At 42.0% G+C, this 12,712-nt stretch overlaps 1 protein-coding gene across 1 annotated transcript in view; it reads left to right on the top strand.

The window, feature by feature from the left end:
• The window catches only part of Clcn5 (chloride voltage-gated channel 5), a 161,915-nt gene that overhangs the window by 97,125 nt on the left and 52,078 nt on the right, over positions 1 to 12,712 (top strand). The window contains exon 4 of the mRNA XM_057759245.1: positions 1,007 to 1,153. Within this exon, the coding sequence (XP_057615228.1) occupies positions 1,007 to 1,153 (147 nt within the window). The remainder of the gene's footprint in view (positions 1 to 1,006; positions 1,154 to 12,712) is intronic.

Genomic DNA, 12,712 nt, shown 5'->3' with positions numbered 1-12,712 from the left:
GGGATTTATTAGGTTGCCTTATGGGATAAAGTCTGGATAGTTTGACAATGGCTGTCTCACATCTGGCAGTCTGAGAATCTGGTGTTTGCTCAATCCAGGAAGCTAAGCTGGGTAGCTCAGCCATCCCAGTATGGCACTGAAGATATGGAGGACGCCTGGAGAGCTCCTGGTCTTCGGTCTGTGTTGGGTAACTGAGGAAGATGGGTCCAATATCAGCGAAGGAATGGAGCAGTTGCAGCATCAGAATAGATGAACTTGCCAGCCACAGTGAAGGCAAACAGGCAAAAAGCCAAGTTTCCTTCATCCACATCCTTACGTGGGCTGCTACCAGAAGGTGCCACCCACATTTAGGATGACAAGAAAATTCCTTGCAGAAATGCTTAAAGGCTTGCCTGTTAGTTGATTCCAGATCCAGATCAAATTGACACCCAAGATTAACGATGATTAACGATGCAATGACGGTGTGGTTTGTAAGAGGAAGGCATAGTTTAAGCCATCACCTTTGATTGTAGCTCTGGAATATATTTTTGTTTTCTAAATTTCTTTTTAGATTTTTATACCTTATTTGACCTGTATCAGTGCTTTGTTTGCATGTATGTACGTGTACCACATACGTGCTTGGTTCTCACACGGGTGAGAAGAAGGCATTGGCTCCCCTGAAACTGGAGCATTAGATGGCTGAGAGCTACCATGTGGGCGCCAGAAACCTAACTGGGGTCCTCTGCAAGCACAAGTGGTTTTAACCCCGTAGCCCTCTGTCCAGCCCCGACTGCTGTGTATTGTCTTGCCTGTCTATGGGCCTGTCTGCCGCTAATTAAATAGTAAGATGTTTATAATGCATAGCGTGGTGAGTGCCTTGAGAAATAATAAGCCTTGAAAGTGAAATAAGCCCTGAAGATGGCAATTTTTACCATGCAGATATGTGTACTTACCACAATGAAAAAGGAAAATTTGTCGGGGGCCAATTGTTCATTGTGATGAGCCCAGTGTTTGTCTTTCTACGCAGGAGCCATGGATAACAGAGGCTTTCAGCAGGGGAGTTTTAGTAGCTTCCAGAGCAGCTCCAGCGATGAAGACTTGATGGACATCCCAGGGACTGCTATGGATTTCTCCATGAGAGATGATGTACCTCCTTTAGATCGAGAAATAGAAGGTATCACGATTGCTAGTTTTGAAAATATTTGTAATTTGTGTACAGTAGACACACAGCCTTGCAACTTGTAATACATTGTTGTTCCCAACGCCACTGACAGGATGTTGAAGTGTCTTGACCCATAGAGAAACTCCTTCTTACTGTTCCTTTGCTTTTAGACCTCTGTCCTCCCTAGTCCTTGATATCACTGATATTTTCTCTGTCCTGGTAGGTTTTGGTTTTCCTTTGAGGATATCACATTAATGGGATTTAAACTGTGTTACCCTATGTGTGGAGGTATGGAGAGGGTGGGACATGCATGCACCATGGTCCGCATCTAGAGGACAGAGGAGAACGTAAGAAATCAGTTCTTTTCTTACACCGTGTAGGTTGTATGGCTAGAGCAAGTGCCCTTCCCTCCTCAGTTATTTTACTCTGCCCTGTGTCTTTTGGAGATTGATTTTTTTTTTTTTTGGTTTTTCAAGACAGGGTTTCTCTGTAGCTTTGGAGCCTGTCCTGGAACTAGCTCTTGTAGACCAGGTTGGCCTCAAACTCACAGAAATCCCCACCTGCCTCTGCCTCCCGAGTGCTGGGATTAAAGGCATGTGCTGCCACCACCCGGCTGAGACTGATTTTTTTTTTTTTTTTTTTTTTTTTTTACTCAGCTCAGTGCCTTGGAGATTTATTGTTTCCTTGCTGAATGCATACCCAGGAGTGGGAGCCTTGAGTCATGGGGTAAATGTGTGTTTGACTTTAAAAGAAAGTGCCAAAACGCTGTTCAAAGTGCCTGTGAAATTTTGTGTCTTAGCTACCTCTATATGAGTGTTCTGTGTGCTCTACATCTTTGGGAGCTCTTGTTGTTATCAATAATTTTTATTTTCACTTTCCTAACAGGTATGTACCATCATCTCATGATTTTAGTTTTATTTCCTTACTGTCTAATGAGGTTTAACATCCTCTCATGTGCTTATTTGCCAGGCTCATCTGTCCTCTTTCGTGAAGTAGGTGCTCAAATCTTACCCACTTTTTATAATCGTATTTTTCATTAACAGGAAATCATCTGGAAAGTTAAGTAATATCTCACTGGTTATTTGGTTACCTATTTACAGTATCATTTCTGTGGCTGTGTACAGTGCCATGGCGCGGTTGTGCTGTAACCAAGCTTCTATGGATACACATTTTAGTTATTCTCCTCTTTGGCTATTACAAGTAGTACTGCAGTGAGCCATTATGTAGTGTCTCTGTGTGTGTGTGTCTTAGTTACTCATCTGTTGCTATGACAAAATGCCATTATTAATGCAACTTACCAGAGAACTGTTGAATTGGCCTACAGTTTCAGAAAGTTAGAGTCCATGATGGTGGAGAAAAAGACATCGTATTAGCAACAGCTGTGGGCTCTCATCTTGATCCACAAGTAGTGGGCAGAGAGAGAGAGAGAGACACAGAGAGAGGGACAGAGAGAGAGAGACAGAGAGAGAGAGACAGAGAGACAGACTCAGTGAGAAATAGAGACACAGAGAGAGAGGTGCACAGAGACAGACAGGGAATTGGGAGTGGTTTTGAAACCTTGAAGCCCACCTCCTGTGACACATCTCCTCCAACAAGGCCACATGGCCTAATCCTTCCCAGTAAACCCCACAAATTGGGGCCAAGCATTCAAAGACGTGTCTGTGGGTGCCATTCTTATGCAAACCACCAGTGCATATGTGTTAAGCATATGAGAGCATTTTTATAGCATGTCTGTATGAGAATGTTAATTTCTTCTACAACATTGGCATAGAATGTCATAATTTTTTTTTTTTTGGTTTTTTGAGACAGGGTTTCTCTATGGTTAGCTCTTGTAGAGAGCTGGTCTTAAACTCACAGCGATCCGATCCGCCTGCCTCTGCCTCCCGAGTGCTGGGATTAAAGGCGTGCGCCACTACCGCCCGGCTTGAATACCATAATTTTTATCTTTACGTTGTGATCAGCTGAATAATTTCTATTATTACTTTTCTTTTTTTTTAATTTTTTTGAGACAGGGTCTCAATATGCTGCTCTGGTTGCGTGGAACTTACTATGTACACCAGGTTGACCTTGAACTCATAGAGATCTGCCTTCTGAGTGACAGAAGTAAAGGTGTTTACCACCACCTCTGGCATCTATTATCTCAAATTTCAGGGTTTTCTGTTTTCTTTCTTTTTTCTTTTGTTTTTGTTTTTCAAGACAGGGTTTCTCAGGAACTCCTCTGTGGTCCAGGCTGGCCTTGAACTCACAGAGATCCTCCTGCCTCTACCTCTCAAATTTCAGTTTTAACTAATGAATTTGAACGTAGTTTCTTGTATTTACTAAACAATTCGTCTCATTTTCCTGAAGGTTTCCTGTTCACGGGTTTTTGTTTCTCTAATGGACTAATTATCTTTTTTATTTGAGCCCTTCAAGTATTACTATTTTTTTGGTATGATGTTATTTAAATATATTTTTCCATTTCTGTCTTCTTTCTTTTCCTTCCCTCCGTCTCTCCCTTCCTCTTCTTTCCTTTTTACTCTTTGAGACAGAGTCTCACTGTTTAGCGGAGGGAGGCCTGGAACTTACTGTGTAACGCATGCTGACCTCTAACTTGTGGCAATCATCTTGCCACAGCCTACCCAGTATTTATCATATGCGTGAGCAGCTGTGTCCAGCTGCTTTGTATTTTTAACTCCTTTGTTTTGCAGGTTTGCCTTTAATTTATGATGTAGCTAAGAATGACCTTGAATTAGTGACCTTCCCGCTTTTGTATCTGCAGTGCTAGGGTTATAATAGGTGTGTGCCATCATAGCCACCCTACTTTTTTTTAATCTGCAAGAATTGTTTTATTAGTCTTTTCTGTTGACATCTATGTTTCTCGTTGTACTTAGAAGGAACCAGGGCCTATGAGTGTGATGCTAACCATGACAACATAGTGAGACCCTATCTTAAAGAAACTCTGTATGTATTATTATTATTGTATGATTGTGCTATAATCCTGTAAGTGCTATAGCACTTACAACAAGAATCATTTCATGTCCACGTGTCTGTGTAAAGGATTAGATTTCACAAAAAAGTACATTTGAGCAGGTAGTATGTGACACCATTTCTGCAGAGACTTGAACAAATACCCACTTGCTGCAGATAGGGAGCCCATGATAGCTGCCACCAAAGTCTACCTTGGCGGACCAATGAGTTGTGTTGGTTTACAGTGAGTACGGGGTCGCTTACAGGAGTAGAGTGAGTCAGTGACAACTGTGGCCCTAAAGCCTCCCCCAAGGTGGGTCCGCTTATGAAAACTGGAGCTCACTGCAAACTTTCAAGACAGCTCAACGGATTGGGAGTGGCCTTTTCGGCAGCTCTGTTGGTCTGAGCTTCTTTCAGACAGCTTGGCTGGTCTCAACCTCTTCTTGGCAACTTGACCACTTTTCCCCTCTTCTAGGTGACTTGACTGGTCTTTGCTTCTTCTAAGTGACTTGCCTGGTCCCGCCTCTTCTAGGTGGTTTGAGTGTTTTCTGTTTCTTCTGCCAAGGCAGTTTGACTGGTCTGACCCTCTTCTAGGTAGATCAGTTTGTCTGAGAGTATCTCTAAGAGTCCCTACACCTCCTTTGTGCTTGGGGAGGGGGAGCCCTAGTATATCTGGTCAGTTTTGGGGACATCCTCGAATCTCTTGAGTTGTTTACTTCCTGAGTAAAGGAGCTTCCCTGCAGGATAGAACGTTTCTCCTCCCCTTAGAACAGTGATCTTCAATGTGTGGGTTGACCCTTTCACAGGGGTCGCAGATCAGATACCGTGCATATCAGATATTTACATTATGGTTCATAACAGCAGCAAAATTGCAATTATGAAGTAGCAATGAAAACATTTTATGGTTGGGATCAGCACGACATGAAGAACTGTACTTAAATGGTCGTAGCGTTAGGAAGGTTGAGAACCACTGCCTTAGAATATACTGTTGCTTCACTTCCCCATAAGTCTCCTATGTCTTAACAAACTTCCCTCCAAAGTGGAAAGTTTTAATCTTGGAGGGAAAACTGCTACACAACAGCAGATCTTGAATAATTAATTAATTGGTAGGAAGAAAAAAGTTCCAAGCAGAAAGACTGCTTTTGTAGAAGTATCAACAGGCATACTATACAGAGAGATGGCAAGATAGAGAGGAGCCAGAATAGGTAAGTCACATCCTTGGGTGATGTGTTGCTAATTTTTATTGACATAATCTAGAGCCACTTGGGAAGGGAAAACCTTGAGTGAAGAATTGCCTGATCACATGGCCTGTGACCATGCTTGTGAAAAATTCTCTTGATTAATGATTGATGGGAGAGAGCCTATCCCACTGTGGGTGGCACTATCCCAATATAAGAAAGCTAGCTTAGAGAGAGGGGTAGAGGGAGGAGGCCAGAAGAGGGCATTGGATTCCCTGGAACTCGAGTTATGTATGTGATTATGAGCTACCATGTGGGTGCCAGGAATTGAACCTGGATCTTCTGCAAGAAGATTTATTTATTATATATACAGTGTTTTGCCTGCATGGTCACCTTCACACCAGATGAGGGCACCAGATCTCATTACAGGTGGTTGTGAGCTACCATGTGGGTGCTGGGAATTGAACTCAGGACCTCTGGAAGAGCAGCCTGTGCTCTTAACCACCAAGCCATCTCTCCAGCCCCAGAACAAGTATTCTTAACCACTGAGCCATCTCTACAGACAGAGGTAGAGTTTTTAAAAATGTATTATTTTGTTTTATTTTGTTAATAAAGTGTCTCAAATAGTCAAAGCTGGTCTTGAGTTCAGCTTGTAGCTGAGGCATGTGCCAAGACGCCTGGCATTTTAAAGCCATTTCAATCCTCAGTTCACTAATAGAATCCATAGCTATAGAACGTGTGGATGTAGAAATCCCATATAATACCTATTACATAGATAATTACCCATTATGATCGGTAATGGGATAGATGAAAATAAACCAAATAGTAGATCGTAAGTGGAGAATGACAGTGTGTCTGCTTGTAGCAAGCACTCAGGGTTGCACCTAGGGCCTCACACGTGTTGAACAAACATGCTACCACCAGGCTTCATGCCACCCCCCCCTTTTTAGTTTTTATTTTTAGGTAGTAATATATGCCTGTAGTCCTACCACTCTGGAGGCTACAAGGCAGGAAGGTCAAGAGTTCAAGGTCAGCCTTGGAAATACACTTTAGTTAGTCAGATGGGCATAGAGATCCACCTAACTGTGATCCCAGCACTCGGGAAGTTGAGCCAGGAGGATCACCAGTTCAGTGTCAGAATGAGCTACACAGGAAGACCCTGTTTCAAAATACCAGCAACAGCACAATAAATACAAAATAAAATACATCAAGAATAGAGGAATGGCATAATGGTTACAAGCGCTTGCTGCTCTTGCAGAGGATCTGGGTTCGGTTCTCAGCACCAGTGTGTAGGCTCCCAACCATCTATAACTGCAGTTCCAGGGATTCTGATGCCCTCTATGGCCTTTGTTGGCATCAGACATATATGCAGGCTAAAGACCCATACACATGGAAAGATAATACCCCAACACACTTCTAAGGAATGAGAGGAAAGAACCCTGAGGACATGCCTCAGTAGGAGTGAACATAGCAATATGAAAAAGGGGTTCAAGCGTGGTGATGCATGTCTGTAATCCCAGTACTCCAGGGCCAGAGACAGGAGGATTACCACAAATTTAAGCCTAGCCTAGTTTATATAGTGAGTTCTAGATCCACGAATGGGATCCTGTCTAAAATAACCAATGTCCCCTCCTCCAAAAAGGATAATGTGGAATATTTTTTTTAAAAAAGCAGTCCTCCACCACTTTTCAGTAGACTCTTAGAAGTATTATTTCTTGTAGATATGTCCAAGAGGCTTCTTTATATGAGCGACATGCAGAAATTATATTCTGTAGCAATGCATTTTTCATGCTTTGCTTTTGAAGTTTTCTTTCCTTATTTATTGTCTTCACTTAGGTTTCCCTAGTTAAATAATAAAAGAAAAGGCCAGAAAATCATTGAAATATGGTGCGTAAAACACTATATTTTATACTAGGAATGATAACATGTACTTAAAAGAAGCTAAGTTCTGTGGAACTTAAAAAGTTAAAGTGGTTCTTGTTTTCTAGATGGCTGTATTGGAATTGATTTATGAAGAATGGATAAATCAGTTATACATGGCAAAGCTAAATGTATCTGAGATAGTCTGTAAATTAGAAAAAAGTAAGCACACAGGAGGAGGGAAGGAGAAAGTGAGTTTGAATTACAGGCAAACATGCAGAGCTGTTCTCACCTTCCTGGGCAAGGTCAGCACTGCAGTCGTGTGTGCTTTCGTTCATTCATCCACCCGTCAGTCTTTATGGAGGGCTCGTCCACGTAGGAGCCTCGCACTGCACTGTCTGATTATCCCATTGAGTCATAGAAACCGAGTCTGCCTTCTGTAGTTCTAAGCCTCCCAGGATGGGGTATGTGGGTGGAGGGTGGCAGTTGGAGCCGTAGTGGGCACAGCAGGTATTAGGCAGGATATCTAGCTCGCAGTCTAGATGGCTGTGTACACTTTATGATCTTATCTTGTAGCCAGACTGCCAACAAATGATTTAAAAGCAGAGGAATGATATGATCAGATTTGAGTTTTGGAAAATTGACAGTGCAGAGGACAAATTGGGGGCAAATATGGGGATGGTAAAAACTTTACTGCCTTCAAATTCTGAGCAAAAGATCAGAAGGCTTGAATAAAGACAGAAGGAACCAAGAGGAAGGGATAGTGGGTTCTGAGGAGATTGTGGGAGGGAAATTAAAAAGAACAGTGAGGTACTAGGGACAAACTCAGGGGTAACTTCAAAGCGTAGACTGGTTATGTAGTAGACTGTGTTCTCCCATGCCACCTACTGAGTCTCACTGTACCTTTCGAATGTGTCAGAGCAGGAAATGATAATCATAATAAGCAGATGTGATGGAATGTGAAACATAACAGGACTTGAAAGCTGCCGAGTAGACTATAAAGCAGCTCTGTTAAAATGTGAAGAATTCATGGTTCCCCTTCAAGGAGAAATGTAACAAACCTTGGACTCTAGCTCCTGATGAGAGCCACCATCATCACCTCAGAATCTAGGCCCAGAATCCCAGCACTCAAGGCAGACAGGAGAAGAGTGGATGGTAGGCTTCCTTCATGGGAAGACTGTCCGATGAAGCAACCCTCAGCTAGGCTTCTCTCCAAGCCGTCTGCCATGAGCAAACGTGTGGGATTCTCCTATACACTTAGCTTGAGAAAATGGGTGGCTCTTGCTGCTTTGGGGAGCCGGGGGTGGGGGGAGGCCTGAATTAAAAGTACCATGGGGCCACAAACCACATCAGCTTTAAATAAGAATAAACAAGTGTTGTTTGGTTTTGGTAGTTTTCCTACAGGGTCTCACGTTGTAGCCCAGCTAACCTAGTACTTAGCATGTGGTGTAAGCAGCCCTCAAACTCAGGGCAGCCCCCTTACCTTATCTTCCCAAGTGCTGCATTGTAGGTAGAAGCTGCCAAGCTAGGTGCGTAGTATGATATCCGCAGGCCTAAAGCTTCCTTTCCTTTACTTCATAGGAAAATGGGCAGATTTCAGAATTCATATCTGTTAATGCTTCACCCATATAAACCATATTCAAGTTTATATTTGCTTCAGCTTTACTTAGTGTGACTTCACGTCTCATCCAGATTATCGTATTACAGGGAGGCCTTAGGCTCCTCTTAATTGTGACATATGCTCGGGTTTCTGATGTTTCCAGTGACTTTAGCAGTGAGAGGCCTTTACTTACATCTCACCTCCTTGAGAGTGCTGGACATAGGCGTTTTGTCTACTCTCTCCCCACCATTTATCTTTCTATCATTTGTATTGTCTTATATTTTGGGTTCTAATCTATTCCACTTAATTTTGTTGCCTAAATTGTTCCAGTTTTGTCATTGTGTTGACAGTGTTTTCCCTGCCATTGTGGGCTTGTTTTTAGTACTCTCTTATTTTTTTGATGCTAATCTGCTCTGTTATTACTTTGCTGTTCTAGTACCAAGGCAGGAAATGTATGTTAGCCATTTCTCAAGAGTCCTGTTTTCCTTTCACTCTCGAACTGATTTAGAAATGAAGATAGGGCACTAGCTATGCCTGTTTCTACAAAGACAGTACAATTTTTTGAGACAGGATTTTATGTATGTTGGCATCATACTCGCTGTGTAGCTGCAGATGGCCTTCATCTACTGATCCTTCTTCTAAAAACTGAGATTATAGGAATGTGCTACTGTACCTAGCATTCTGCTAAGGTCACCTGAATGCATAATGTGTCTGCTGCCATAAAATAAATGTGTGTGCGCACACGTCGTCATCTTTATCTACATTAAGCTGAGCATGAAATCATACTGATTGATATCTCTTTTTTTTAATCCATTACCACCTGGATCATTTTAGCTTTCCTCTTTTGCTTGCCTATAGCCCTCTACTCTGACAGTGAGAAAGCCACCCCGCATTATTTACTACTGACTCTTCTTTTCCAGCATGCATTCATAGTGCTTTCAGGCTTGTTAACAAGGACCCACCATGATCAGCAACTGTAACAGCTAGCAGGATCTACGCACTGGCCCTTTTGTCTTTGCCCATAGAGGTTGTGTTCATTTCTACAATTACTCAGGGTGGAATCTTCCTCCCTTACCCCATCGGTGATGCTATTTCATAAACTTGTGATACAAATAGGTTCTCTTGTTACTCACTTCATTCCATCCTGGGGTCCTCAAGCATTGAAATGATTCTTAGAAATTGTGCATAGTGAGCTGCATACATAATCCCGTGAGCTGAAAGCACACACACTGGTATTTCCTCACTATTATGCTACTACCATGGAGAATCATTTCACTGCCTAAAACCCTGTATTTAAAGAAAAAGAAGCAAAAAGATTCACTAGAGCTAGATAAGGGTGCTTGTTCCACAGCTTGAAGATTTGAGTTTCATCTCCAGGTCACATGTGGTAGAGAGAGAGACCTGGTTTTCCTCTGACAGCTACATGTACACAAAACACATAAATACACACAATAAAAAAATTTAAAAAATTCTTTAATGTGGATAGCTCAGTCCTTTCTTTTAAAGGACAATAATCCATTCTCTAGATAAGTCCCTTTATAAAATCAATTCAGCTACTGATAAACATCTTGATTGCTTCCAGTTTTGTTTTGTTTTGTTTTTTTGTTTTTTGCAGTAGGGAAGAAGGCGCTGTGAATATCTCTGTGTAGATGCTTTCTTTTGTGGGAGTGGGGAGGGGAAGGGCTTATTTTAGTCATACTTCTATGTAATAGTTCATCACCAAAAACAGCGAGAGCAGGAACTTAATTAGGGACGGACCCTGGAGGAAGGAGCAGATGCAGAAGAGTACTCTGTGAGCGAGTACTGGCTTGTTCTTCCTGGCTTGTTCCGTCTACTTTTTTATAGAACTCAGGACCAGCATCCCAGGGGTATCACCAACAATGGACTGGATCCTCCCTATCAATTACGAATTAAGAAAATGTCCTACAGGCCTGCTTATAGCTCCATCTTTTTTTTTAATAATACAATAAAATATAATAAGATAAAGCAAAAAGATAACACATTAAAATTGTACAAGATAAACAAACTGAGAAAAGAGCCCAAGAGAAGGCATAAGAAACAGACCCACTATTCCACACACTCAGGAATCCCATAAAAACACGCCAGTGGAAACCATAACATGTACACAGGCCCCGTGTGTGCTGCCGCTTCAGTCTCTGAGTTCATATGAGCCTTGCTCATGTTTATTTAGAGGGCCTTGCTTTCTTGACATCTTCCATCCCCTCTGGCTCTTAAACTCTGCCTCCTCTTCCACAGGGGTCTCTGAGTTCTAAGGGGAGGGAGTTTATAAAGATATCCTATTTCAGACTGTTTTGAGGTCTCCCACTCTCCACATGATGTGTGGCTTTGGGTCTCTGTATTCGCTCCCATCTGCTGCAAGAGGAAGCTTCTCTGACCATGGCTGAGTAAGGCACTGATGTGTAAGTGCAGCAGAATGTCATGAGGAGTCATTTTATCACTACATTATTTATTTATCTACTCATTCATTCACTCATTTATTTATTTTTTTGATCAGTAGTATTTGGTTTTACCTTGCATCTCTATCTAGTCTCAGGTTATTATTGGTCAGTATGGCTTGCATCTTGTGGCATGGGCCTTCAGCCAAATCAGATTTTGGTTGGTGACTCCCACAAGTTTGTTCCACCACTGCCCAAGCGTATCTTGCAGACAGGACCCCATTGGAGATGAAAGGTTTGTGGTTGGGTTGGTGTTTGTTTGTCTTTTGATCGTGTGCAGAATGTACTGAAGACATTGGAACATGGGGTGAAGGCTCTATGTAGGCATCAGCTCGACTTCTCCATCTTCAATGAGTTATGTAGGTGTTGTCTTCAGCAATGGGAACTTGCTGTCATTTTCCTGGAGCACAGTCTATTGTCTTGAAAGCAGCCTGGGTTGTTTGAATATTTGCCTGGAACCCACTTTGGCCAACAACTTAATTAGATGTAACCCAATACCAAGCCTAGAAGCTCCCTTTGGTGAGGAGAAATGGCCAGTTGGGGCTCAATCTTCCCAGTTATTTGGCATTTTCATTTAGATTACCTTTATATATATATTTAGGACATATCTACTGTATTAGGTTTCAAAACTACCCTTCAAATGTACCTTAATTTTAGCTATTTCTCCCCATATTCCTTCTCTAGTCTTCCTGTTCCCCCTCCCCACTTGATTTTCCCATTCCAGCCCACCATAAATCCATAATTATTTATTCTATTTTCCTTTCCTAATAATATTTGTCTCCCTTAGTCTCATACTCTATACCTAATCTCTGATTTTATGGATTGTAGATTGGGTGTCATTGACTTAACAGCTATTCTCCACATATAAGTGAAAACATACTATATTTGTCTTTCTGGCTCTGTGATACCTCAGCCAGAATGATTTTCTACTTCCATAGCTATTTGCCTGCAAGTTTCATGATAATCTTTGTTTGTTTGTTTGTTTTTTGTTTTTTGAGACAAGGTTTCCTGTAGCTTTGGAGCCTGTCTTGGAACTAGCTCTTGTAGACCAGGCTGGCCTCAAACTCACAGAGATCCAAGTGCTGGGATTAAAGGCATGTGCCGCCACCGCCTGGCTCCACATTTTCTTTATCCATTCTACTGTTGAGGGCCGTCTAGGTTGTTTCAATCTCTGGCTACTATAAATAGACAAGCAATGAACACAGTTGAGCAGGTGTCCCTGAGGTGGGATGAAGCATCCTTTGGATATGTGTCCATGAGTAGTATAGCTAGATTTTGAGCTAGATTGATTACCATTATCCTGAAAAAACCACCACACTGCTTTCCAGAGTGGCTATGTGTGTTTTCACTCTCACCAGCAATATCCTGGCCATCATGACCTATTACTTGTGTTATTGATCTTAGCCATGTAGAATCTCAAAGTTGTTTTGATTTGCATTTCCCTGATGGCTATGGATGTTGACTATTTCTTTAACTCTTTCTCAGCCATTTGAGATTCTTGTGTTGTAAATTCTCTGTTTAAATCTGTACC

Source organism: Chionomys nivalis, chromosome X, assembly GCF_950005125.1.
Source record: "Chionomys nivalis chromosome X, mChiNiv1.1, whole genome shotgun sequence".
Taxonomy (NCBI): domain Eukaryota; kingdom Metazoa; phylum Chordata; class Mammalia; order Rodentia; family Cricetidae; genus Chionomys; species Chionomys nivalis.
This window is presented reverse-complemented; position numbering and strand designations above follow the sequence as displayed.